General features: G+C 55.9%; 1 protein-coding gene across 1 annotated transcript; it reads right to left on the minus strand.

Annotated features, from left to right (window-relative positions):
• Window positions 1-753: 753 nt before the first annotated feature.
• On the minus strand, window positions 754-19,416 carry MUC16 (mucin 16, cell surface associated). Its single transcript, XM_054175437.1, has 57 exons — window positions 19,398-19,416; window positions 19,224-19,291; window positions 18,855-19,027; window positions 18,712-18,738; window positions 18,355-18,497; window positions 18,191-18,258; window positions 17,822-17,994; window positions 17,679-17,705; window positions 17,301-17,443; window positions 17,137-17,204; window positions 16,768-16,940; window positions 16,625-16,651; window positions 16,268-16,410; window positions 16,104-16,171; window positions 15,735-15,907; window positions 15,592-15,618; window positions 15,214-15,356; window positions 15,050-15,117; window positions 14,681-14,853; window positions 14,538-14,564; window positions 14,181-14,323; window positions 14,017-14,084; window positions 13,648-13,820; window positions 13,505-13,531; window positions 13,127-13,269; window positions 12,963-13,030; window positions 12,594-12,766; window positions 12,451-12,477; window positions 12,104-12,246; window positions 11,940-12,007; window positions 11,571-11,743; window positions 11,428-11,454; window positions 11,050-11,192; window positions 10,876-10,943; window positions 10,507-10,679; window positions 10,364-10,390; window positions 10,017-10,159; window positions 9,843-9,910; window positions 9,475-9,647; window positions 9,332-9,358; window positions 8,975-9,117; window positions 8,811-8,878; window positions 8,442-8,614; window positions 8,299-8,325; window positions 7,942-8,084; window positions 7,778-7,845; window positions 7,409-7,581; window positions 6,508-6,534; window positions 5,630-5,772; window positions 5,431-5,498; window positions 4,547-4,719; window positions 3,643-3,806; window positions 2,471-2,585; window positions 1,850-2,013; window positions 1,689-1,753; window positions 910-1,082; window positions 754-806 (listed from the first exon to the last, which is right to left on the minus strand). Exons 1-57 carry the CDS (start codon window positions 19,407-19,409, stop codon window positions 754-756), a joined length of 5,919 nt encoding a protein of 1,972 aa, XP_054031412.1. The 5' UTR covers window positions 19,410-19,416.
• Window positions 19,417-24,264: the final 4,848 nt, after the last annotated feature.

Genomic DNA, 24,264 nt, shown 5'->3' on the forward strand with positions numbered 1-24,264 from the left:
GAAGATTCCCCCAGCTCAGCCTGCTTCTCATCTTGGTATTTGCCTGACCTTTTGGCTTTCAGGTCCTTTGCAGAGAAAAAAACAACCCCAAAGAGACCTCTTCCAGGCCCCACTGCTTCCTCTCCTAGAAATCCACTTAGCTGACTATAAAAGCCCTTCCCCAGCCTCCTGAGCACAGGCTGGCAGGGGCTGAAGGGCTTGACAAGCCACTTGTCACCATGCAAGCTGGTGGGGGAGGTCCTGCTCCCAGTGGGCTCCTTGAGGATGTGTCTGTCTGTCCCTCCTGCAACCCTGCAGCTGGCTGGGCACAGTTAGAGGCAGGACATGAAAGATTCACTTACCAGGAGGCATAACAAGAGGAGGAGAATGAAGCCAAGCAGGGCAAAGACACAGATGAGGATGATTGCCCAGAACTGGAGCTCTGCAGAGGCAAAATGAGAGCAGAGCAATGTTTTGGAGCCCTCTGCATGGGACACAGAGGGAAGTGTAGCCCTGGCAACGTTCAGCAGCATTGTACAGCTCAGAGGTGAGGCCAAACTGCTGAAAGGCAGCGTCTGACCTTCCCTGGCTGCAGGGTAAGTGTGCCCCAGCAGTGCCAAGCTGGGCAGGGAGCTTGTAGAATGGAGTAAGGATCTCCAAAACTCAGTGCACATCAGAGCCCTCAGCTGGTGTCAGGGATGTTCAGAGGGACAAATCCCTGCCTTAGCTGCTGGCTGGGTGCTCTGGGGCTGCAGGCTCAATCCCTCCCCACAGTCACTCACCAAATCTTCCAGACTGGTGTTCTTCTGTCTTGATTGGAGAGTAACCTGGCAAGGAAGGGAGGTGGGACAGGTGAGACATGGAGTGCTCTGGAGGGGATTAACCCACAGCTAATGAGCAGCCCCACAGAGCCACCACAGGAGCTCTCACCTTCAACCACCAAACTCTGCTCTTCCAGCTCATAGCTGGAGCCCAGCTTGGTGAAGCCCTGTGTCAGGCGTGTCAGCTCCTCATACACCTCCTGCTTCTGCAAGGTCCTCGAGGAGTCCACAAGGAATTTGCAGATGGAGACCACGTCTGTGTGAGGCTTCCCACGGACAGGCCTGGGGGGTGACAGCCACAGGTGTCATCGTGGCACAAGAGAAAGAGAAGCAGAGCTGAGCAGGGGCAGGGAGAGGGGCTCAGACCCAGGCTGAGGGTTGCAGATGCCTCAAGCAAGGTTTCTCAGCATGGGATCCTTTGTGCTAGATGAGCCAGGAGCTCACACAGCCGACTCCACCCCCTGATTTAATTCCAGGGGAGACATTGCTGAGAGGTAAATCAGCTCAGCTTTTTGTTTGGTTGGGTTTTTTTTCCTCCCAGGAGGTGTTGGGGAGGGCAGACAGGAGCAGATTCTCAGGCTGGGCAGTTCTGCTGATTGCTTTGCTAAGGTTTCAGGGCAGCATTGTTTGAATAAGCTAGAAGAGAGCAGGAAGGTATTTGTTTTACTCTGGAATTGTTGATGCATGAAAAGAGCTTTGCTAGCATGGAAACAAAACCACCTCTTGCTTGGGCAGGAACCTGTTTGTGGTTAAAGGCAGAACTGAGTGAATGAAAGCATCTCCTATGTGTCAGCCAGAGCACAGAGCCTGGCAAGGAGGCACAGACAGCATCAGAGGGGCTCTGCCCTTTGGGGACTCAAGTAGGAACACTTCTGAAGCAGGACATACCCAAAGCTCTCAACAGTACAGCCAACAAAGTAGTCCTTCAGGCTGCTGGTCCTGAATACTTCCAGCTAGTGGGAAGAAAGAAAGCAGTTGAGGAAAATTGACTGCATTTGATCCAGCCTTGAATCTGGAGAGAGGAATCAGGCTGCTGCTGTTAGTTTTACCTCTTTCTCAATGTTCTCTTTGTTCATTTGGTATCTCTGGGAGCTGGGGTCCTGCAGCTCTGGGGAGTAGGGCAGGTTGGAGATTCTGAAGTGTAATCTGAAGTTCTCTCTCCCAGACTTGAGGGGGGGTTTGTGAGTTACTGCCTCAATTGCTAGTTCCAAGCCTGGAAATTGGGAGGAAGAATCAACATCAACTTCAGTAGAGAGAAACTGAGGCTCCTCCACCCAGGAGACCTTTAGCTTGGAACACTTGAAGTCTTAATACTTGAACAGAATTGAGTTGCCCTGGGGTCTGCCTGCCCAGAGAGGTTGTGGAGTCTCCTCCTCTGGAGAGATTCCAAACCCATTTGGGCATTCTGATGCTGGGCAAGGTGCTGTGGGTGCCCTGCTTTAGCAGGAGGGTTGGACTGGATGATCTCCAGAGGCCCCTTCCAACCCTCACCACGCTGGGACTCGAGGGTTCTGCTTTAGCAGGGGGCTTGGAACTGGATGCTCTTGAAGATCCCTTCCAACCCAAACCATTCTGTGACTCAACTGGGCAGCTGTCATCTGAGCTCTACATAGAATCAACCAGGTTGGAAGAGACCTCCAGGATCATCCAGTCCAACCTATCCTACTTACCAGCCACTGAGAATCCTTGCAGCTGGTAGCTGCTTCCCAGCCACAGGCCAGTTGTGTTGGAAGCCCCATCCTGGAAAGCCCTTTCAACCTCAGCCCTGTTGATGCTGGGCTCTGACTGGAAGAAGCAGTTGCAGTCAACCAGTATGGATCCAGCCCTGTGGAGAGAAGAGAGAGGTTCTGAAGTGAACAGGCTGATGGTCAGGAAGCTTCTTCAAGAAGGAGAGGAGCTTCTTGAAGGGTTTCTGCCAGTCTGAGTGTGAAGTGTTTCCAGTGATGCTTTTGAGAGCTGTGGAGCAGGCTGGTTTGGGGTTTTCCTTTAGGCAGGGACAGCAAATAAAAGGCCAGCAGCTCTTCTCTGCTGCTTGCATACAATGAAAGCTCAGCACCTTGTTTGTTAAAGCTTCTGTCAGGGTCCCTTCTCCAAGACTCTTTCCATCTGGAGCAGGACATTACAGCTACACCTGAAGCTCACTTTTGAACCTGGTGGAGTCCAAGCTCAGAGGTTGCAGGGTGCCCATCAGCCCTCATTAAGGGGAGGGCAATCAGTAACCAGCAGGATATTCAGAGACCTCAGAGTGCTTCACAGAAATCCTGACAGGGCAAAACCTCAGCCCGTGCCACGTGGGGGAAAAACCAAACTGGCAGACTCTGCAGAAGCCAAGAAATGAGTTCTGAGGGCATAAATGCAACCACTGCCAGCATGAGAAGGGAGGAGTTCTGCAATGGCACTTGGCTGCTGGGGAGTGGTGCCAGGGTGTGGCAACCTCTCAGCCAACACAGGGTATCACAGACCTCAGCCTGGTGATGCTGCAGTTCAGGAACCGGTCTCGCAGGTTGCTCTGTCTGTAGAGTTGATTCATCTGAAAGAGAAGTGTCCTGGTAGGCAGCAGAGACTTGCTGGGCCCCTGGCTGCCACCTGGATTTCATGGGAGGGGATTGTTGCTTCAGACTATGCCTTCTGGTGGTGGAATCTGACTTCCAGCCTGGCAAGACTTTCTTGCTTATGTGAGCAAGCTGCCAGAGCTCACAGCACAACCTGCTGCCTGACAGCTGCCCTGGGATCCTACAGTCGTGGAACTGTCTGGGTTGGAAAAGCTCTCCAAGATCACTGAGTCCTAGCAGCAGCCCAGCACATCCAGGGCCTCTAAAGCATCTGGGCTGCAGCTCCTTACCTTGTGGCTGATGCTTTCCACTGCTGCTTTGTACTCTGGAGACTGAGAGTCTGGGTTGGTCAGATTTTCATTGACTATTCTGAAGCTCAGCCTGTAGCCCTGCTTGGCTGGAGCCTCACTCCTGGCAGGCTTCCTGATCACAGCTGCTTCTGTCAGGGGGAAACCTAAAGCAGAGGTAGAGGACATTCCTTTTGAGGTCAGATCTACCCACACCACAAGAGCCATGGAGGTCTGTCCCTGTTTCTGTAATGGAACAGAGGAATGCTCCTGGAATTTGCAGCACTTACAGCCCAGAAACTCTTCCAGGCTGGAGTTGCTTTGTCACAGTGTCAAAACCTACAGCACACCAGCAGGCCAAAGGGCAAGTTCATTACTGCTCAAGCCCCAGGGGAGTGGAAGAATCTTCCAAGTGATTCCCAAAGTCATAGAATCACAGAATTGCTTTGGTTGCAGGAGACCTCTAAGCTCATCCAGTCCAACCCCACCACAGCCATCAAACCATGCCCACAAGTGCCATGCCCACACATTTCTTGAACACTTCCAAGGATGGGGACTCCACCACCTCCCTGGGCAGCCTGTTCCAACCCCTCACCACTCTTGAAGTGAGGAATTTTCCCCTCATCTCCAACCTAACCCTCCCCTGGCACAATATCAGGCTATTTCCTCTCACCTGAGACTAGGGAGAAGAATCCAACCCCCACCTCACTGCAACCTCCTCTCAGGGAGTTGCAGAGATCAAGAAGGTCTCCCCTCAGCCTCCTTTCCTCCAGGATGAACGCCCCCAGCTCCCTCAGATGCTCCTCCCCAGCCCTGTCCTCCAGACCCTTCCCCAGCTTCATTGCCCTTCTCTGGACCTGCCCCAGCAGCTCCATGTCCTCTCTTGGTACAGTCCATGGATGCTTACCATCAACATAGAGGCTGTTCTTGTCCAGGGTGTAGTGCCCTAGTTTGGTGACACCCTCTGTCATGGTGCTCAGCTCATGGTAAAGCTTTTCTCTGTTAAACTTGGCAAGGCTGGCATTGGCTTGGTAGCTGCAGACAGTGTCTATGCCTGTGTCATCCCTGGGCCTGCCAGACCTGAGTGAAAACATCAGACACACGCTTTAGGACACTGCTGATGCTCACAGGACCCCCTGTGTCACCTGTGTGAGGAGGAACACAGGGCACTGAGAGCTGCCAGGGCCACTGGGCTCCTACATCTTCCAGCAGATTCTCAGGAACTGTGGCAATGGCATCCAGATACCAAACTGTTTTTACCAGCAGGAATCACAGGAGGCTAGGGGTCTGAAGGGACCTCTGGAGATCATCCAGTCCAACCAGACTGGATCTGATCTGGCAAGGATCATCCAGTCCTTGCCAGAGTAGGACCATAGCATCCAGCACAGGTCACAGAGGAACACATCCAGATAGGGCTGGAAAGTCTCCAGAGAAGGAGATTCCACAACCTCTCTGGGCAGCCTGCTCCAGGCCTCCAGCACCCTCACAGTGAAGAAGTTTTTCCTCCTGTTGAGGTGGAACTTCCTGGGTTCCAGTTTTGTATTCACTGCCCTTGGTCCTATCACAGCCACCCCCAGAAAGAGCCTGGCCCCTGCTTTTCAACACCCTTCAGACATTTATCAGCATCCATAAATCCCCTTGCAGTCTTCTCTTCCCCATCGTGAACAGGCAGGGAGCTGCCCCTGCTTTCTGGGGGGGGGAGGGGTTGGCATCACAGCTATAACTTCAACAAATTTAAGGTGCACAAGAGCAGAGAAAGAAAGAAACTAATTGCAATGAGAGGAATCTTACCTGAATCTCATCAGTTTGCATCCTGTGTAGACAGAGCCTATGCTGCTGCTTTTGAGGAGGAGGTCAATCTGCCAAAAGAAAGCCCCAAACACCCAGCCAAAGGGGAAAAAAAACAACCACAAAGCCCAATTACAAGTGAGTTGAAAGCAGGTGGATGAAGGTCACCACCAGAACACAAAATAGCTAAACCCAGGCTCACATAATGGTTGATGACTTTGACTGTGGAGATGAATCTGCGGGACCTTGGGTCCTTCAGGTCTGCTGTGTAGCGCAGGTTGGTCAAGGTGAAATTCAGAGTGAAATTCCTGCCTGTTGGCCTGGGGGCAGCAGTTGTTCTCAGAGCTGCACCCCAAGGGGAGAGGGATTAAGATTTTGCTCTTAAAAACAATAAAGCTATCTTCACTTTTAAAGGCATTCCCAAGCAACCCAGGCTTGCTGCGAGGCAGGGAGGTTGGAGCAGATGATCTCCGAGGTCCCTTCCAACCTGAGCCACTCTAGGATTCATAGAATGGGTTGGTTTGGAAGGGGCCTTCAAGATCATCCAGTTCCAAACCCCTGCCATGGGCAGGGACACCTCCCACCAGCCCAGGCTGCTCAAGGCCTCATCCAAGCTGACCTTGAACACCCCCAAGGAGGAGGCAGCCACAGCCTCCCTGGGCAGCCTGTGCCAGAGTCTCCCCAGCCTCACGCTCAACAATTTCTTTCTGATCTCCAGTCTCAATCTCCCCTCTCCCAGCCCACAGCCGTTGGCCCTTTTCCTGTCACTCCAAGCCTTTGTCAAATGTCCCTCCCTAGCTCTATTGCAGCCCCATTCAGGAGCTGGAAGGATGCTCTAAGGGTCTCCCTGAAGCTTTCTGTTCTCCAGACTCAACAGCCCCAACTCTCTTAGGGTGTCCCCACAGCAGAGGTGCTAGACCAAACCTCCACTCATCTGGGCTCAAGGGCTGTCTACAGCTCAGACACACCAGGCATAATGCTGATGAAGGCTACTCTGGAGAATCTCTTTCCCTCTGATTTTCTGAGTGCTCCACTCCTGTGAGAGCTTTCCCAAAACCGAGTCTTCAACTCAGAACTCACCTGGCCTGTGAAGTGGTTCGTTGTAACCTGAGAAGGAAGCACAAGAGAAACGTTAGCTAGGAAAACTACACCCTGCAAGAGGAGAGGGGATGATGAAAGGGATGACTTGGAAATGACTCATCAGAAGCAGTCCCTGAGGGTGTGAGACTGTTAAACAAACAACCTGCTGCTCAAGCAGAACCAGGTGCTTTTAACTGGGGAGACCCACAATGAGGAAACACAAGTGGCACTGGTGAAGCTGAGTGGTGCTGGGGGTGAGCTGTTCTGTGCAGGTGAGTGGCTGAGGGCAAGATTCAAAGGAAGTCATTTTGTAACTGATCTTCCAAAAGAGCAGTGTTGCTGGAAGAACAGCCTGCACTTTATGGGCATAAGTCATAGACCTTTAACACCAAATCCACCCATTCTCTACCACCACGAGGCTGGTGCTAAACCATGGCCCTCAGCACCACATCTCTGCCTCTCGACATCTCAAGGGGTAGGGATTCAAGTACCGCACTGAGGAGCCTGTTCCAGGGCTGGACAACTGCTTCAAAGAAAGGATTTGCCCTCACTGTCAAGAATTTCTTACTAATCTCCAGTCTCAGGCTCCCCTCCACCAGCTCACAGCCATTGCCCCTCATCCTGCCACCACAACAAGCCCTTGTCAAAAGTTTCTCCCCAGCTATCCTGTAGGACCAATGAATACTGAACGACTTCTCTAAGGTCATCACTCCAGGCTGATCAGCCCCAGCATTCTGAGCCTGCCCTGTACAAATCACCTGCAGAAATAAAGGATGCTGTGAATTCACAGAAATAAAATCAGCACACTAACAAAATATTGACACCCCTTATGAAATGAGGAAGAGAAGGAAGAAAGCCATAGACCCAGAGAGGTACCCAGGAAAGAGAAAACCACAGTCACCATTGACATAGAGGCTGTCCCTGTCCAGGCTGTAGGGGCCCAGCTGAGTGATGCCCTTGGTCTTGTTGCTGACTTCGTGGTACAGGCCCACCCTGTCCAAGGGCAGGCCAGAGGGCTCCTTCCTGTAGGTGCAGACGGCGTCCACCCCCGTCCCGGCCCCTTGCCTCCCTGGCCTGCAAAAGACAGCAGCGTGCCTGAGCACCACTGCTCTGCGCCCGCTGGCTGCAAGCCCCGGCCCTGGGGCTGGGGCAGCTCTCTGGGCACAGGGAGCCCAGCTCTGCCTCTCCTCTGGGTCATAACAAAGCAGAAGCTCAATGTGCCCTCATCTGCTGATGAGCCACCAAGGGGACACCAGGGCACAAGCCATACCTGAAGGCTGTGGTTTCACAGCGCAGCAGTTGGGGGCCAATGCTGCTCTTCTTCAGGAGCCGCTCGAGCTGCCCAGGAGAGAGGTTCCACAGTTAGGCTCTGACCACGTCCCTGCACTCCTCCAGATCTCTGAGGCCATGCAGCATCTCAGTTCCTGGGCTTACCAAGGTGTTCATGACTCTCTGTGTGCTGCTGAACTTAGCTGAGTCAGGATTGTCCAGGTCAGAGTTGTAGGGGAGATTGGTGGTGGTGAAGTTGATGGTGAAACGCTCGAGGGCTGCAGCTGTCGTTGTTGGGGGGCTGGGAGCTGCAGGAGGCACAGATGGAGAGTGACCACTTAAGAGGGGCCAGGGTGTCATGGTTCAAGATGCATAAATGCTGAGATAATCTGCCTAGTCCATTCCTCCCAAAAAGGCCCTCAGGTTTCCTTCTCTCCCAGAGATCATGAGCCCTGGAAGTCTCCTTCTGCTACCAGGAGAAGCCCCCAAAACAAAACATTTGCAGCTTTCTAAGGTACTCACTGGTCAGGACTCGCTGCTCATTGTAACCTGGGAAGAGACAGAGAGAGAAAATGATGAGCTGCAGCAGGGTACCAGAGATGGTAGAGGAATGGGGGCAGCAGCTAAGGGCCAGCTGAAGAGTCAGGGAGAGGAGCAAAGGTCACCATTGACATAGAGGCTGTCCCTGTCCAGGCTGTAGGGGCCCAGCTGAGTGATGCCCTTGGTCTTGTTGCTGACTTCGTGGTACAGGCCCACCCTGTCCAAGGGCAGGCCAGAGGGCTCCTTCCTGTAGGTGCAGACGGCGTCCACCCCCGTCCCGGCCCCTTGCCTCCCTGGCCTGCAAAAGACAGCAGCGTGCCTGAGCACCACTGCTCTGCGCCCGCTGGCTGCAAGCCCCGGCCCTGGGGCTGGGGCAGCTCTCTGGGCACAGGGAGCCCAGCTCTGCCTCTCCTCTGGGTCATAACAAAGGAGAAGCTCAATGTGCCCTCATCTGGTGATGAGCCTCCCAGGGGACACCAGGGCACAAGCCATACCTGAAGGCTGTGGTTTCACAGCGCAGCAGTTGGGGGCCAATGCTGCTCTTCTTCAGGAGCCGCTCGAGCTGCCCAGGAGAGAGGTTCCACAGTTAGGCTCTGACCACGTCCCTGCACTCCTCCAGATCTCTGACGCCATGCAGCATCTCAGTTCCTGGGCTTACCAAGGTGTTCATGACTCTCTGTGTGCTGCTGAACTTAGCTGAGTCAGGATTGTCCAGGTCAGAGTTGTAGGGGAGATTGGTGGTGGTGAAGTTGATGGTGAAACGCTCGAGGGCTGCAGCTGTCGTTGTTGGGGGGCTGGGAGCTGCAGGAGGCACAGATGGAGAGTGACCACTTAAGAGGGGCCAGGGTGTCATGGTTCAAGATATCTAAATGCTGAGATAATCTGCCTAGTCCATTCCTCCCAAAAAGGCTCTCGGGTTTCCTTCTCTCCCAGAGATCATGAGCCCTGGAAGTCTCCTTCTGCTACCAGGAGAATCCCCCAAAACAAAACATTTGCAGCTTTCTAAGGTACTCACTGGTCAGGACTCGCTGCTCATTGTAACCTGGGAAGAGACAGAGAGAGAAAATGATGAGCTGCAGCAGGGTACCAGAGATGGTAGAGGAATGGGGGCAGCAGCTAAGGGCCAGCTGAAGAGTCAGGGAGACGAGCAAAGGTCACCATTGACATAGAGGCTGTCCCTGTCCAGGCTGTAGGGGCCCAGCTGAGTGATGCCCTTGGTCTTGTTGCTGACTTCGTGGTACAGGCCCACCCTGTCCAAGGGCAGGCCAGAGGGCTCCTTCCTGTAGGTGCAGACGGCGTCCACCCCCGTCCCGGCCCCTTGCCTCCCTGGCCTGCAAAAGACAGCAGCGTGCCTGAGCACCACTGCTCTGCGCCCGCTGGCTGCAAGCCCCGGCCCTGGGGCTGGGGCAGCTCTCTGGCCACAGGGAGCCCAGCTCTGCCTCTCCTCTGGGTCCAGAGAGAGCAGAAGTCAATGTGCCCTCATCTGCTGATGAGCCACCAAGGGGACACCAGGGCACAAGCCATACCTGAAGGCTGTGGTTTCACAGCGCAGCAGTTGGGGGCCAATGCTGCTCTTCTTCAGGAGCCGCTCAAGCTGCCCAGGAGAGAGGTTCCACAGTTAGGCTCTGACCACGTCCCTGCACTCCTCCAGATCTCTGAGGCCATGCAGCATCTTAGGTGCTGGGCACTGGTCTGCTTACCAAGGTGTTCATGACTCTCTGTGTGCTGCTGAACTTAGCTGAGTCAGGATTGTCCAGGTCAGAGTTGTAGGGGAGATTGGTGGTGGTGAAGTTGATGGTGAAACGCTCGAGGGCTGCAGCTGTCGTTGTTGGGGGGCTGGGAGCTGCAGGAGGCACAGATGGAGAGTGAGCACATGCAAAACCCAGAGATCAAGATGCATAAATGCATAGATCTGCTGGCAGACACCATCCCCATGAAGAAGGCCCTCAGGTTTCCTTCTCCCAGAGATCATGAGCCCTGGACAACACCTCCCCGTGCGTGGAGAAGCCCCCAAAACAAAACATTTGCAGCTTTCTAAGGTACTCACTGGTCAGGACTCGCTGCTCATTGTAACCTGGGAAGAGACAGAGAGAGAAAATGATGAGCTGCAGCAGGGTACCAGAGATGGTAGAGGAATGGGGGCAGCAGCTAAGGGCCAGCTGAAGAGTCAGGGAGAGGAGCAAAGGTCACCATTGACATAGAGGCTGTCCCTGTCCAGGCTGTAGGGGCCCAGCTGAGTGATGCCCTTGGTCTTGTTGCTGACTTCGTGGTACAGGCCCACCCTGTCCAAGGGCAGGCCAGAGGGCTCCTTCCTGTAGGTGCAGACGGCGTCCACCCCCGTCCCGGCCCCTTGCCTCCCTGGCCTGCAAAAGACAGCAGCGTGCCTGAGCACCACTGCTCTGCGCCCGCTGGCTGCAAGCCCCGGCCCTGGGGCTGGGGCAGCTCTCTGGGCACAGGGAGCCCAGCTCTGCCTCTCCTCTGGGTCATAACAAAGCAGAAGCTCAATGTGCCCTCATCTGCTGATGAGCCACCAAGGGGACACCAGGGCACAAGCCATACCTGAAGGCTGTGGTTTCACAGCGCAGCAGTTGGGGGCCAATGCTGCTCTTCTTCAGGAGCCGCTCGAGCTGCCCAGGAGAGAGGTTCCACAGTTAGGCTCTGACCACGTCCCGGCACTCCTCCAGATCTCTGAGGCCATGCAGCATCTTAGGTGCTGGGCACTGGTCTGCTTACCAAGGTGTTCATGACTCTCTGTGTGCTGCTGAACTTAGCTGAGTCAGGATTGTCCAGGTCAGAGTTGTAGGGGAGATTGGTGGTGGTGAAGTTGATGGTGAAACGCTCGAGGGCTGCAGCTGTCGTTGCTGGGGGGCTGGGAGCTGCAGGAAGAAGAACATTTGGGGATTGACAATGTGCCAGAGCCACATATTAGTGATCAAGGTGTGGAATTAGAGAGGTCTCCTGCCAGCCCTCATCTCCTTGGGGAATGCTGCCAGATTACTGGCTTCAGCAGGCACCACCAGCCTACAGCTACAAGACACCCTGCTGGGGAGAAGCCCCCTGATAATGCACTGGCTGGCTTCAGCATGGAGCCCACCCCTGCCAAGTACTCACTGGTCAATACTGGCTGCTCATTGTAACCTGGGAAGAGAGAGAGAGAGAAAATGATGAGCTGGAGCTGGGCTAGAAGATGGATCAAGGACTGTGAATTGCAGCCACAGAGCAGCAGAGGAGTCAGGGAGAGGAGCAAAGGTCACCATTGACATAGAGGCTGTCCCTGTCCAGGCTGTAGGGGCCCAGCTGAGTGATGCCCTTGGTCTTGTTGCTGACTTCGTGGTACAGGCCCACCCTGTCCAAGGGCAGGCCAGAGGGCTCCTTCCTGTAGGTGCAGACGGCGTCCACCCCCGTCCCGGCCCCTTGCCTCCCTGGCCTGCAAAAGACAGCAGCGTGCCTGAGCACCACTGCTCTGCGCCCGCTGGCTGCAAGCCCCGGCCCTGGGGCTGGGGCAGCTCTCTGGGCACAGGGAGCCCAGCTCTGCCTCTCCTCTGGGTCATAACAAAGCAGAAGCTCAATGTGCCCTCATCTGCTGATGAGCCACCAAGGGGACACCAGGGCACAAGCCATACCTGAAGGCTGTGGTTTCACAGCGCAGCAGTTGGGGGCCAATGCTGCTCTTCTTCAGGAGCCGCTCGAGCTGCCCAGGAGAGAGGTTCCACAGTTAGGCTCTGACCACGTCCCTGCACTCCTCCAGATCTCTGAGGCCATGCAGCATCTCAGTTCCTGGGCTTACCAAGGTGTTCATGACTCTCTGTGTGCTGCTGAACTTAGCTGAGTCAGGATTGTCCAGGTCAGAGTTGTAGGGGAGATTGGTGGTGGTGAAGTTGATGGTGAAACGCTCGAGGTCTGCAGCTGTCGTTGCTGGGGGGCTGGGAGCTGCAGGAGGCACAGATGGAGAGTGAGCACATGCAAAACCCAGAGATCAAGATGCATAAATGCAGAGATCTGCTGGCAGACACCATCCCCATGAAGAAGGCCCTCAGGTTTCCTTCTCCCAGAGATCATGAGCCCTGGACAACACCTCCCCCTGCGTGGAGAAGCCCCCAAAACAAAACATTTGCAGCTTTGTAAGGTACTCACTGGTCAGGACTCGCTGCTCATTGTAACCTGGGAAGAGACAGAGAGAGAAAATGATGAGCTGCAGCAGGGTACCAGAGATGGTAGAGGAATGGGGGCAGCAGCTAAGGGCCAGCTGAAGAGTCAGGGAGAGGAGCAAAGGTCACCATTGACATAGAGGCTGTCCCTGTCCAGGCTGTAGGGGCCCAGCTGAGTGATGCCCTTGGTCTTGTTGCTGACTTCGTGGTACAGGCCCACCCTGTCCAAGGGCAGGCCAGAGGGCTCCTTCCTGTAGGTGCAGACGGCGTCCACCCCCGTCCCGGCCCCTTGCCTCCCTGGCCTGCAAAAGACAGCAGCGTGCCTGAGCACCACTGCTCTGCGCCCGCTGGCTGCAAGCCCCGGCCCTGGGGCTGGGGCAGCTCTCTGGGCACAGGGAGCCCAGCTCTGCCTCTCCTCTGGGTCATAACAAAGCAGAAGCTCAATGTGCCCTCATCTGCTGATGAGCCACCAAGGGGACACCAGGGCACAAGCCATACCTGAAGGCTGTGGTTTCACAGCGCAGCAGTTGGGGGCCAATGCTGCTCTTCTTCAGGAGCCGCTCGAGCTGCCCAGGAGAGAGGTTCCACAGTTAGGCTCTGACCACGTCCCTGCACTCCTCCAGATCTCTGAGGCCATGCAGCATCTCAGTTCCTGGGCTTACCAAGGTGTTCATGACCCTCTGTGTGCTGCTGAACTTAGCTGAGTCAGGATTGTCCAGGTCAGAGTTGTAGGGGAGATTGGTGGTGGTGAAGTTGATGGTGAAACGCTCGAGGGCTGCAGCTGTCGTTGTTGGGGGGCTGGGAGCTGCAGGAAGAAGAACATTTTGGGATTGACAATGTGCCAGAGCCACATATTAGTGATCAAGGTGTGGAATTAGAGAGGTCTCCTGCCAGCCCTCATCTCCTTGGGGAATGCTGCCAGATTACTGGCTTCTGCAGGCACCACCAGCCTACAGCTACAAGACACCCTGCTGGGGAGAAGCCCCCTGATAATGCACTGGCTGGCTTCAGCATGGAGCCCACCCCTGCCAAGTACTCACTGGTCAATACTGGCTGCTCATTGTAACCTGGGAAGAGACAGAGAGAGAAAATGATGAGCTGGAGCTGGGCTAGAAGATGGATCAAGGACTGTGAATTGCAGCCACAGAGCAGCAGAGGAGTCAGGGAGAGGAGCAAAGGTCACCATTGACATAGAGGCTGTCCCTGTCCAGGCTGTAGGGGCCCAGCTGAGTGATGCCCTTGGTCTTGTTGCTGACTTCGTGGTACAGGCCCACCCTGTCCAAGGGCAGGCCAGAGGGCTCCTTCCTGTAGGTGCAGACGGCGTCCACCCCCGTCCCGGCCCCTTGCCTCCCTGGCCTGCAAAAGACAGCAGCGTGCCTGAGCACCACTGCTCTGCGCCCGCTGGCTGCAAGCCCCGGCCCTGGGGCTGGGGCAGCTCTCTGGCCACAGGGAGCCCAGCTCTACCTCTCCTCTGGGTCCACAGAGAGCAGAAGCTCAATGTGCCCTCATCTGCTGATGAGCCACCAAGGGGACACCAGGGCACAAGCCATACCTGAAGGCTGTGGTTTCACAGCGCAGCAGTTGGGGGCCAATGCTGCTCTTCTTCAGGAGCCGCTCAAGCTGCCCAGGAGAGAGGTTCCACAGTTAGGCTCTGACCACGTCCCTGCACTCCTCCAGATCTCTGAGGCCATGCAGCATCTCAGTTCCTGGGCTTACCAAGGTGTTCATGACTCTCTGTGTGCTGCTGAACTTAGCTGAGTCAGGATTGTCCAGGTCAGAGTTGTAGGGGAGATTGGTGGTGGTGAAGTTGATGGTGAAACGCTCGAGGGCTGCAGCTGTCGTTGCTGGGGGGCTGGGAGCTGCAGGAGGCACAGATGGAGAGTGACCACTTAAGAGGGGCCAGGGTGTCATGGTTCAAGATGCATAAATGCTGAGATAATCTGCCTAGTCCATTCCTCCCAAAAAGGACCTCGGGTTTCCTTCTCTCCCAGAGATCATGAGCCCTGGAAGTCTCCTTCTGCTACCAGGAGAAGCCCCCAAAACAAAACATTTGCAGCTTTCTAAGGTACTCACTGGTCAGGACTCGCTGCTCATTGTAACCTGGGAAGAGACAGAGAGAGAAAATGATGAGCTGCAGCAGGGTACCAGAGATGGTAGAGGAATGGGGGCAGCAGCTAAGGGCCAGCTGAAGAGTCAGGGAGAGGAGCAAAGGTCACCATTGACATAGAGGCTGTCCCTGTCCAGGCTGTAGGGGCCCAGCTGAGTGATGCCCTTGGTCTTGTTGCTGACTTCGTGGTACAGGCCCACCCTGTCCAAGGGCAGGCCAGAGGGCTCCTTCCTGTAGGTGCAGACGGCGTCCACCCCCGTCCCGGCCCCTTGCCTCCCTGGCCTGCAAAAGACAGCAGCGTGCCTGAGCACCACTGCTCTGCGCCCGCTGGCTGCAAGCCCCGGCCCTGGGGCTGGGGCAGCTCTCTGGGCACAGGGAGCCCAGCTCTGCCTCTCCTCTGGGTCCAGAGAGAGCAGAAGCTCAATGTGCCCTCATCTGCTGATGAGCCACCAAGGGGACACCAGGGCACAAGCCATACCTGAAGGCTGTGGTTTCACAGCGCAGCAGTTGGGGGCCAATGCTGCTCTTCTTCAGGAGCCGCTCGAGCTGCCCAGGAGAGAGGTTCCACAGTTAGGCTCTGACCACGTCCCTGCACTCCTCCAGATCTCTGAGGCCATGCAGCATCTCAGTTCCTGGGCTTACCAAGGTATTCATGACTCTCTGTGTGCTGCTGAACTTAGCTGAGTCAGGATTGTCCAGGTCAGAGTTGTAGGGGAGATTGGTGGTGGTGAAGTTGATGGTGAAACGCTCGAGGGCTGCAGCTGTCGTTGTTGGGGGGCTGGGAGCTGCAGGAAGAAGAACATTTGGGGATTGACAATGTGCCAGAGCCACATATTAGTGATCAAGGTGTGGAATTAGAGAGGTCTCCTGCCAGCCCTCATCTCCTTGGGGAATGCTGCCAGATTACTGGCTTCTGCAGGCACCACCAGCCTACAGCTACAAGACACCCTGCTGGGGAGAAGCCCCCTGATAATGCACTGGCTGGCTTCAGCATGGAGCCCACCCCTGCCAAGTACTCACTGGTCAATACTGGCTGCTCATTGTAACCTGGGAAGAGACAGAGAGAGAAAATGATGAGCTGGAGCTGGGCTAGAAGATGGATCAAGGACTGTGAATTGCAGCCACAGAGCAGCAGAGGAGTCAGGGAGAGGAGCAAAGGTCACCATTGACATAGAGGCTGTCCCTGTCCAGGCTGTAGGGGCCCAGCTGAGTGATGCCCTTGGTCTTGTTGCTGACTTCGTGGTACAGGCCCACCCTGTCCAAGGGCAGGCCAGAGGGCTCCTTCCTGTAGGTGCAGACGGCGTCCACCCCCGTCCCGGCCCCTTGCCTCCCTGGCCTGCAAAAGACAGCAGCGTGCCTGAGCACCACTGCTCTGCGCCCGCTGGCTGCAAGCCCCGGCCCTGGGGCTGGGGCAGCTCTCTGGGCACAGGGAGCCCAGCTCTACCTCTCCTCTGGGTCCACAGAGAGCAGAAGCTCAATGTGCCCTCATCTGCTGATGAGCCACCAAGGGGACACCAGGGCACAAGCCATACCTGAAGGCTGTGGTTTCACAGCGCAGCAGTTGGGGGCCAATGCTGCTCTTCTTCAGGAGCCGCTCAAGCTGCCCAGGAGAGAGGTTCCACAGTTAGGCTCTGACCACGTCCCTGCACTCCTCCAGATCTCTGAGGCCATGCAGCATCTCAGTTCCTGGGCTTACCAAGGTGTTCATGACTCTCTGTGTGCTGCTGAACTTAGCTGAGTCAGGATTGTCCAGGTCAGAGTTGTAGGGGAGATTGGTGGTGGTGAAGTTGATGGTGAAACGCTCGAGGGCTGCAGCTGTCGTTGTTGGGGGGCTGGGAGCTGCAGGAGGCACAGATGGAGAGTGACCACTTAAGAGGGGCCAGGGTGTCATGGTTCAAGATGCATAAATGCTGAGATAATCTGCCTAGTCCATTCCTCCCAAAAAGGACCTCGGGTTTCCTTCTCTCCCAGAGATCATGAGCCCTGGAAGTCTCCTTCTGCTACCAGGAGAAGCCCCCAAAACAAAACATTTGCAGCATTCTAAGGTACTCACTGGTCAGGACTCGCTGCTCATTGTAACCTGGGAAGAGACAGAGAGAGAAAATGATGAGCTGCAGCAGGGTACCAGAGATGGTAGAGGAATGGGGGCAGCAGCTAAGGGCCAGCTGAAGAGTCAGGGAGAGGAGCAAAGGTCACCATTGACATAGAGGCTGTCCCTGTCCAGGCTGTAGGGGCCCAGCTGAGTGATGCCCTTGGTCTTGTTGCTGACTTCGTGGTACAGGCCCACCCTGTCCAAGGGCAGGCCAGAGGGCTCCTTCCTGTAGGTGCAGACGGCGTCCACCCCCGTCCCAGCCCCTTGCCTCCCTGGCCTGCAAAAGACAGCAGCGTGCCTGAGCACCACTGCTCTGCGCCCGCTGGCTGCAAGCCCCGGCCCTGGGGCTGAGGCAGCTCTCTGGGCACAGGGAGCCCAGCTCTGCCTCTCCTCTGGGTCATAACAAAGCAGAAGCTCAATGTGCCCTCATCTGGTGATGAGCCACCAAGGGGACACCAGGGCACAAGCCATACCTGAAGGCTGTGGTTTCACAGCGCAGCAGTTGGGGGCCAATGCTGCTCTTCTTCAGGAGCCGCTCGAGCTGCCCAGGAGAGAGGTTCCACAGTTAGGCTCTGACCACGTCCCTGCACTCCTCCAGATCTCTGAGGCCATGCAGCATCTCAGTTCCTGGGCTTACCAAGGTGTTCATGACTCTCTGTGTGCTGCTGAACTTAGCTGAGTCAGGATTGTCCAGGTCAGAGTTGTAGGGGAGATTGGTGGTGGTGAAGTTGATGGTGAAACGCTCGAGGGCTGCAGCTGTCGTTGTTGGGGGGCTGGGAGCTGCAGGAAGAAGAACATTTGGGGATTGACAATGTGCCAGAGCCACATATTAGTGATCAAGGTGTGGAATTAGAGAGGTCTCCTGCCAGCCCTCATCTCCTTGGGGAATGCTGCCAGATTACTGGCTTCTGCAGGCACCACCAGCCTACAGCTACAAGACACCCTGCTGGGGAGAAGCCCCCTGATAATGCACTGGCTGGCTTCAGCATGGAGCCCACCCCTGCCAAGTACTCACTGGTCAATACTGGCTGCTCATTGTAACCTGGGAAGAGAGAGAGAGAGAAAATGATGAGCTGGAGCTGGGCTAGAAGATGGATCAAGGACTGTGAATTGCAGCCACAGAGCAGCAGAGGAGTCAGGGAGAGGAGCAAAGGTCACCATTGACATAGAGGCTGTCCCTGTCCAGGCTGTAGGGGCCCAGCTGAGTGATGCCCTTGGTCTTGTTGCTGACTTCGTGGTACAGGCCCACCCTGTCCAAGGGCAGGCCAGAGGGCTCCTTCCTGTAGGTGCAGACGGCGTCCACCCCCGTCCCGGCCCCTTGCCTCCCTGGCCTGCAAAAGACAGCAGCGTGCCTGAGCACCACTGCTCTGCGCCCGCTGGCTGCAAGCCCCGGCCCTGGGGCTGGGGCAGCTCTCTGGGCACAGGGAGCCCAGCTCTGCCTCTCCTCTGGGTCATAACAAAGCAGAAGCTCAATGTGCCCTCATCTGCTGATGAGCCACCAAGGGGACACCAGGGCACAAGCCATACCTGAAGGCTGTGGTTTCACAGCGCAGCAGTTGGGGGCCAATGCTGCTCTTCTTCAGGAGCCGCTCGAGCTGCCCAGGAGAGAGGTTCCACAGTTAGGCTCTGACCACGTCCCTGCACTCCTCCAGATCTCTGAGGCCATGCAGCATCTCAGTTCCTGGGCTTACCAAGGTGTTCATGACTCTCTGTGTGCTGCTGAACTTAGCTGAGTCAGGATTGTCCAGGTCAGAGTTGTAGGGGAGATTGGTGGTGGTGAAGTTGATGGTGAAACGCTCGAGGGCTGCAGCTGTCGTTGTTGGGGGGCTGGGAGCTGCAGGAGGCACAGATGGAGAGTGACCACTTAAGAGGGGCCAGGGTGTCATGGTTCAAGATATCTAAATGCTGAGATAATCTGCCTAGTCCATTCCTCCCAAAAAGGCCCTCGGGTTTCCTTCTCTCCCAGAGATCATGAGCCCTGGAAGTCTCCTTCTGCTACCAGGAGAAGCCCCCAAAACAAAACATTTGCAGCTTTCTAAGGTACTCACTGGTCAGGACTCGCTGCTCATTGTAACCTGGGAAGAGACAGAGAGAGAAAATGATGAGCTGCAGCAGGGTACCAGAGATGGTAGAGGAATGGGGGCAGCAGCTAAGGGCCAGCTGAAGAGTCAGGGAGAGGAGCAAAGGTCACCATTGACATAGAGGCTGTCCCTGTCCAGGCTGTAGGGGCCCAGCTGAGTGATGCCCTTGGTCTTGTTGCTGACTTCGTGGTACAGGCCCACCCTGTCCAAGGGCAGGCCAGAGGGCTCCTTCCTGTAGGTGCAGACGGCGTCCACCCCCGTCCCGGCCCCTTGCCTCCCTGGCCTGCAAAAGACAGCAGCGTGCCTGAGCACCACTGCTCTGCGCCCGCTGGCTGCAAGCCCCGGCCCTGGGGCTGGGGCAGCTCTCTGGGCACAGGGAGCCCAGCTCTGCCTCTCCTCTGGGTCCAGAGAGAGCAGAAGCTCAATGTGCCCTCATCTGCTGATGAGCCACCAAGGGGACACCAGGGCACAAGCCATACCTGAAGGCTGTGGTTTCACAGCGCAGCAGTTGGGGGCCAATGCTGCTCTTCTTCAGGAGCCGCTCGAGCTGCCCAGGAGAGAGGTTCCACAGTTAGGCTCTGACCACGTCCCGGCACTCCTCCAGATCTCTGAGGCCATGCAGCATCTTAGGTGCTGGGCACTGGTCTGCTTACCAAGGTGTTCATGACTCTCTGTGTGCTGCTGAACTTAGCTGAGTCAGGATTGTCCAGGTCAGAGTTGTAGGGGAGATTGGTGGTGGTGAAGTTGATGGTGAAACGCTCGAGGGCTGCAGCTGTCGTTGTTGGATGGCTGGAGGAAAAGATTAAGGAGCTGCTAGCAAGGGTTGTGGTGACTGCAGCAGGAGAGGGGAAGCTTGTGGCCAGAGTATAGTTGGGATTAGCTGCAGTCACAGCTGTAAAACTACTCAGGACAGGAGTAGAGTTAGTTGGTGTTGGTGTTTCTGTCTGTGCTGCAGAGGAGGAAGTGCCTGCAGGGCTGCTGCTGGGAGCTGCTGATGTCTCCTTTGGTATGGTGATGACAGGAGCTGCAGGAGATGTTCCTGATGGGCTGGGAGTGACTGCAGTGGTCCTTGAAGATTCTGAAGTGGACATTTCTGCTGTGCTGGAGTCACTTGTGGAGGTTGTGTCAGTAGTAGTGGTTTGTACCGCAGAGGACGTGGTGGCTGTAGTCTGAGGAGGAGATGTGGTCATGGCAGCAGTGCTGGAGGTCTCTATCACAGGTGAGCCTGCAGCAGTGGTGACCACCAGGGTTGATGTGTCTGGAGCAGTGGAGGTGGAGGTTGTGGCCACAGTAGCGGTAGGCATAGAGGTGGTCAAAGCTATAGAAGAGCTGAGAGTAAGAGTAAAGGTGGTAGCCAGATCTGTGCTTGAGTGTGGAGCAGAGGAGGAGATATCTGCAGGGCTGGTGCTGGGAGCTGCTGTTGTCAGCATGGCTGTGGTGGTGCCAAGAGCTGCAGGAGATGTTCCTGAGGTGCTGGGAGCGAGTGAAGTGATTCCTACAGCTTCTGAAGTGGACACTTCTACTGTGGGTGAGACAAGTGTGGAGGTTGTCTGGAGAGCAAACTTCTGTTGTGCAGTGGAAGAGGCTGCAGCTGTGGTCTGAGGAGCAGAAGAGGTCAAGGCAGCAGTGTTGGAGGTCTCCATCGTGGTTACAGCAGTGGTGGCCTCAAGGGATGGTGTGCCTGGAGCAGTGGAGCTGGAGGTGGAGGCCAGAGTAGAGGTTGGCATAGAGGTGGTCAGTGTTAAAGTAGTGCTCAGAGGAGCAGCAGCAATGGTGGTCAGAGCTGTGCTTGAGTGTGGAGCAGAGGAGGAGCTGTCTGCAGGGCTGCTGCTGGGAGCTGCTGTTGTCTCCATGGATGTGGTGGAGCCAGGAGCTGCAGGAGATGTTCCTGAGGTGCTGAGAGTGAATGCAGAGGTTGCAGATGCTGAAGAGGAGAATCTAGATGTCATGGACACAAGAGTGGAGGTTGTGTCAGCAGCAGAGGTTTGTGGTGCAGAGGAAGAGGCTGCAGCTGTGGTGTGAGGAGCAGAAGAGGTCATGGCAGCAGTGCTGGAGGTCTCCATCACAGGTGAGCTTGCAGCAGTGGTGACCTCTAGAGCTGATGTGCCTGGAACAGTGGAGCTGGAAGTTGTGGCCACAGTAGAAGTTGGCATAGAGGTGGTGAAAGCTATAGAAGTGCTGAGAGTAGGAGTAAAGGTGGTAGTTGGAGCTGTGGTTGTGTGTGGAGCAGAGGAGGAGCTGTCTGCTGGGCTGGTGCTGGGAGCTGCTGTTGTCTCCATGGCTGTGGTGGAGCCAGGAGCTGCAGAAGATGTTCCCAGTGTGCTTGGAGTGACTGCAGAGGTTGCTGCAGCTTCTGAAGTGGACACTTCTGCTGTGGGTGAGACAAGAGTGGAGGTTGTCTGGAGAGCAAACTTCTGTTGTGCAGTGGAAGAGGCTGCAGCTGTGGTCTGAGGAGCAGAAGAGGTCAAGGCAGCAGTGCTGGAGGTCTCCATCACTGTTGAGCTTCCAGCAGTGGATTCCTCAAGGACTGTTGTGCCTGGAGCAGTGGAGCTGGAGGTTGTGGCCAGAGTAGAGGTTGGTGCAGATGTGGTTGCAGCCATGGAAGTGCTGAGAGCAGGAGTGAAGGTGGTGGTCAGAGCTGTGCTTGCATGAGGAGCAGGGGAGGAGGTTTCTGCCACACTGGTGGAGGGAGCTGATGTCTCCATGGCTGTGGTGCTTCCAAGAGCTTCTGCAGATGTTCCAGCTGAGCTGGGAGGGACTGCAGTGGATGTTGCACCTCCTGAGGTGGACTCTTGTGTGGGGGCTGAGGGAATTGTGGAGGTTGTCTGGAGAGCAAACTTCTGTTGTGCAGTGGAAGAGGCTGCAGCTGTGGTGTGAGGAGCAGAAGAGGTCGAGGCAGCAGTGCTGGAGGCTTCTGCTGTTGTTGAGCTTGAAGAAGTGGTTGCCTCAAGGGCTGATGTGCCTGGAGCAGTGGAAGTGGAGGCTGTGGTCAGAGGAGAGGTTTGCATGGAAGTTGTCACAGCCATGGAAGTGCTCAGAGCCGGAGTGAAGCTGCTGGCAGCAGCTGTGCTTGAGTGTGGAGCAGAGGAGGAGCTGTCTGCTGGGGTTGTGGAAGCTGCTGCTGTGTCCTTGGGTGAGGTGGTGCCAGGAGCTGCAGTAGATGTTCCTGATGAGCTGGGAGGGACTGCAGTGGATGTTGTAGCTTCAGACACTTCTGCTGTGGATGAGTCAAGAGTGGAGGTTGTCTCAGTAGCAGAGGTTTGTGGCGCAGAGGAAGAGGCTGCAGCTGTGGTCTGAGGAGCAGAAGAGGTCAAGGCAGCAGTGCTGGAGGTCTCCATCATGGTTACAGCAGTGGAGCCCTCAAGGGTTGATGTGCCTGGAGCAGTGGTTGTGGACACTGAGGCCAAAGTAGAGGTTGGTGTGAACGTGGTCAGAGGCATAGAAGTGCTGACAATTGGAGTGGATGTGGAGGCAGCAGCTGTGCTTGAGTGTGGAGCAGAGGAGGAGCTGTCTGCAGGGCTGGTGCTGGGAGCTGCTGTTGTCTCCATGGCTGTGGTGGAGCCAGGAGCTGCAGAAGATGTTCCCAGTGTGCTTGGAGTGACTGCAGAGGTTGCTGCAGCTTCTGAAGTGGACACTTCTGCTGTGGGTGAGACAAGTGTGGAGGTTGTCTGGAGAGCAAACTTCTGTTGTGCAGTGGAAGAGGCTGCAGCTGTGGTCTGAGGAGCAGAAGAGGTCATGGCAGAGGTTCTGGAAGTCTCCATCATGGTTACAGCAGTGGTGGCCTCAAGGGCTGATGTGCCTGGAGCAGTGGAAATGAAGGTTGAGGCCAGAGTAGAGGCTGGGGTAGATGTGGTCAGTCTCTCAGCAGTACTCAGAGGCAGAGTTGATGTGGAGGCAGCAGCTGTGCTTGAGTGTGGAGCAGAGGAGGAGCTGTCTGCAGGGCTGGTGCTGGGAGCTGCTGTTGCCTCCATGGCTGTGGTGGAGCCAGGAGCTGCAGAAGATGTTCCCAGTGTGCTTGGAGTGACTGCAGAGGTTGCTGCAGCTTCTGAAGTGGACACTTCTGCTGAGGTGGAGGCAGGTGTGGAGGCTGTCTGGAGAGCAAACTTCTGTTGTGCAGTGGAAGAGGCTGCAGCTGTGGTCTGAGGAGCAGAAGAGGTCAAGGCAGCAGTGCTGGAGGTCTTCATCACAGTTGAGCTTGCAGCAGTGGATTCCTCAAGGACTGTTGTGCCTGGAGCAGTGGAGCTGGAGGTTGTGGCCAGAGTAGAGGTTGGTGTAGATGTGGTTGCAGCCATGGAAGTGCTGAGAGCAGGAGTGAAGGTGGTGGTCAGAGCTGTGCTTGCATGAGGAGCAGGGGAGGAGGTTCCTGCTAGGCTGCTGCTGGCAGCTGATGTTATGTCCATGGCTGTGGAAGTGCTCAGAGCTGGAGTGAAGCTGCTGGCAGGAGCTGTGCTTGTGTGTGGAGCAGAGGAGGAGATAGCTGCTGGGGTAGTAGAAGCTGGTGATGATTGCATGGCTAAGGTGGTGCCAAGAGCTGCAGTAGCTGCTCCAGATGAGCTGGGAGGGACTGCAGTGGATGTTGCAGGTTCAGAAGTGGACACTTCTGCTGTGGGTGAGACAAGAGTGGAGGTTGTGTCAGCAGCAGAGGTTTGTGGTGCAGTGGAAGAGGCTGCAGCTGTGGTCTGAGGAACAGAAGAAGTCAAGGCAGCAGTGCTGGAGGTCTCCATCACTGTTGAGCTTGCAGCAGTGGATTCCTCAAGGACTGTTGTGCCTGGAGCAGTGGAGCTGGAGGTTGTGGCCAGAGTAGAGGTTGGTGCAGATGTGGTGAAAGCTATAGAAGTGCTGAGAGTAGGAGTAAAGGTGGTAGTTGGAGCTGTGGTTGTGTGTGGAGCAGAGGAGGAGCTGTCTGCTGGGCTGGTGCTTGCAGCTGCTGTTGTCTCCATGGCTGTGGTGGTACCAAGAGCTGCAGTAGATGTTCCTGTGGTGCTGGGAGGAACTGCAGTGGATGTTGCACCTCCTGAGGTGGACTCTTGTGTGGTGGCTGAGGGAAATGTGGAGGTTGTCTGAAGACCAAACTTCTGTTGTGCAGTGGAAGAGGCTGCAGCTGTGGTGTGAGCAGCAGAGGAGGTCAAGGCAGCAGTGCTGGAGGTCTCCATCATGGTTGCAGCAGTGGTGGCCTCAAGGGCTGATGTGCCTGGAGCAGTGGAGGTGGAGGCTGAGGCCAGGGTAGAGGTTGGCATAGAGGTGGTCACTGCCTGAGTAGTGCTCAGAGGAGCAGCAGCAATGGTGGTCAGAGCTGTGCTTATCTCTGGAGCAGAGGAGGAGCTGTCTGCAGGGCTGGTGCTGGGAGCTGCTGTTGTCTCCATGGCTGTGGGGGAGCCAGGAGCTGCAGGAGATATTCCTGAGGTACTGGGAGCGAGTGAAGTGATTCCTACAGCTTCTGAAGTGGACACTTCTGCTGTGGATGAGTCAAGAGTGGAGGTTGTGTCAGCAGCAGAGGTTTGTGGTGCAGAGGAAGAGGCT

Source organism: Dryobates pubescens, chromosome 31 (assembly GCF_014839835.1).
Source record: "Dryobates pubescens isolate bDryPub1 chromosome 31, bDryPub1.pri, whole genome shotgun sequence".
Classification (NCBI taxonomy): domain Eukaryota; kingdom Metazoa; phylum Chordata; class Aves; order Piciformes; family Picidae; genus Dryobates; species Dryobates pubescens.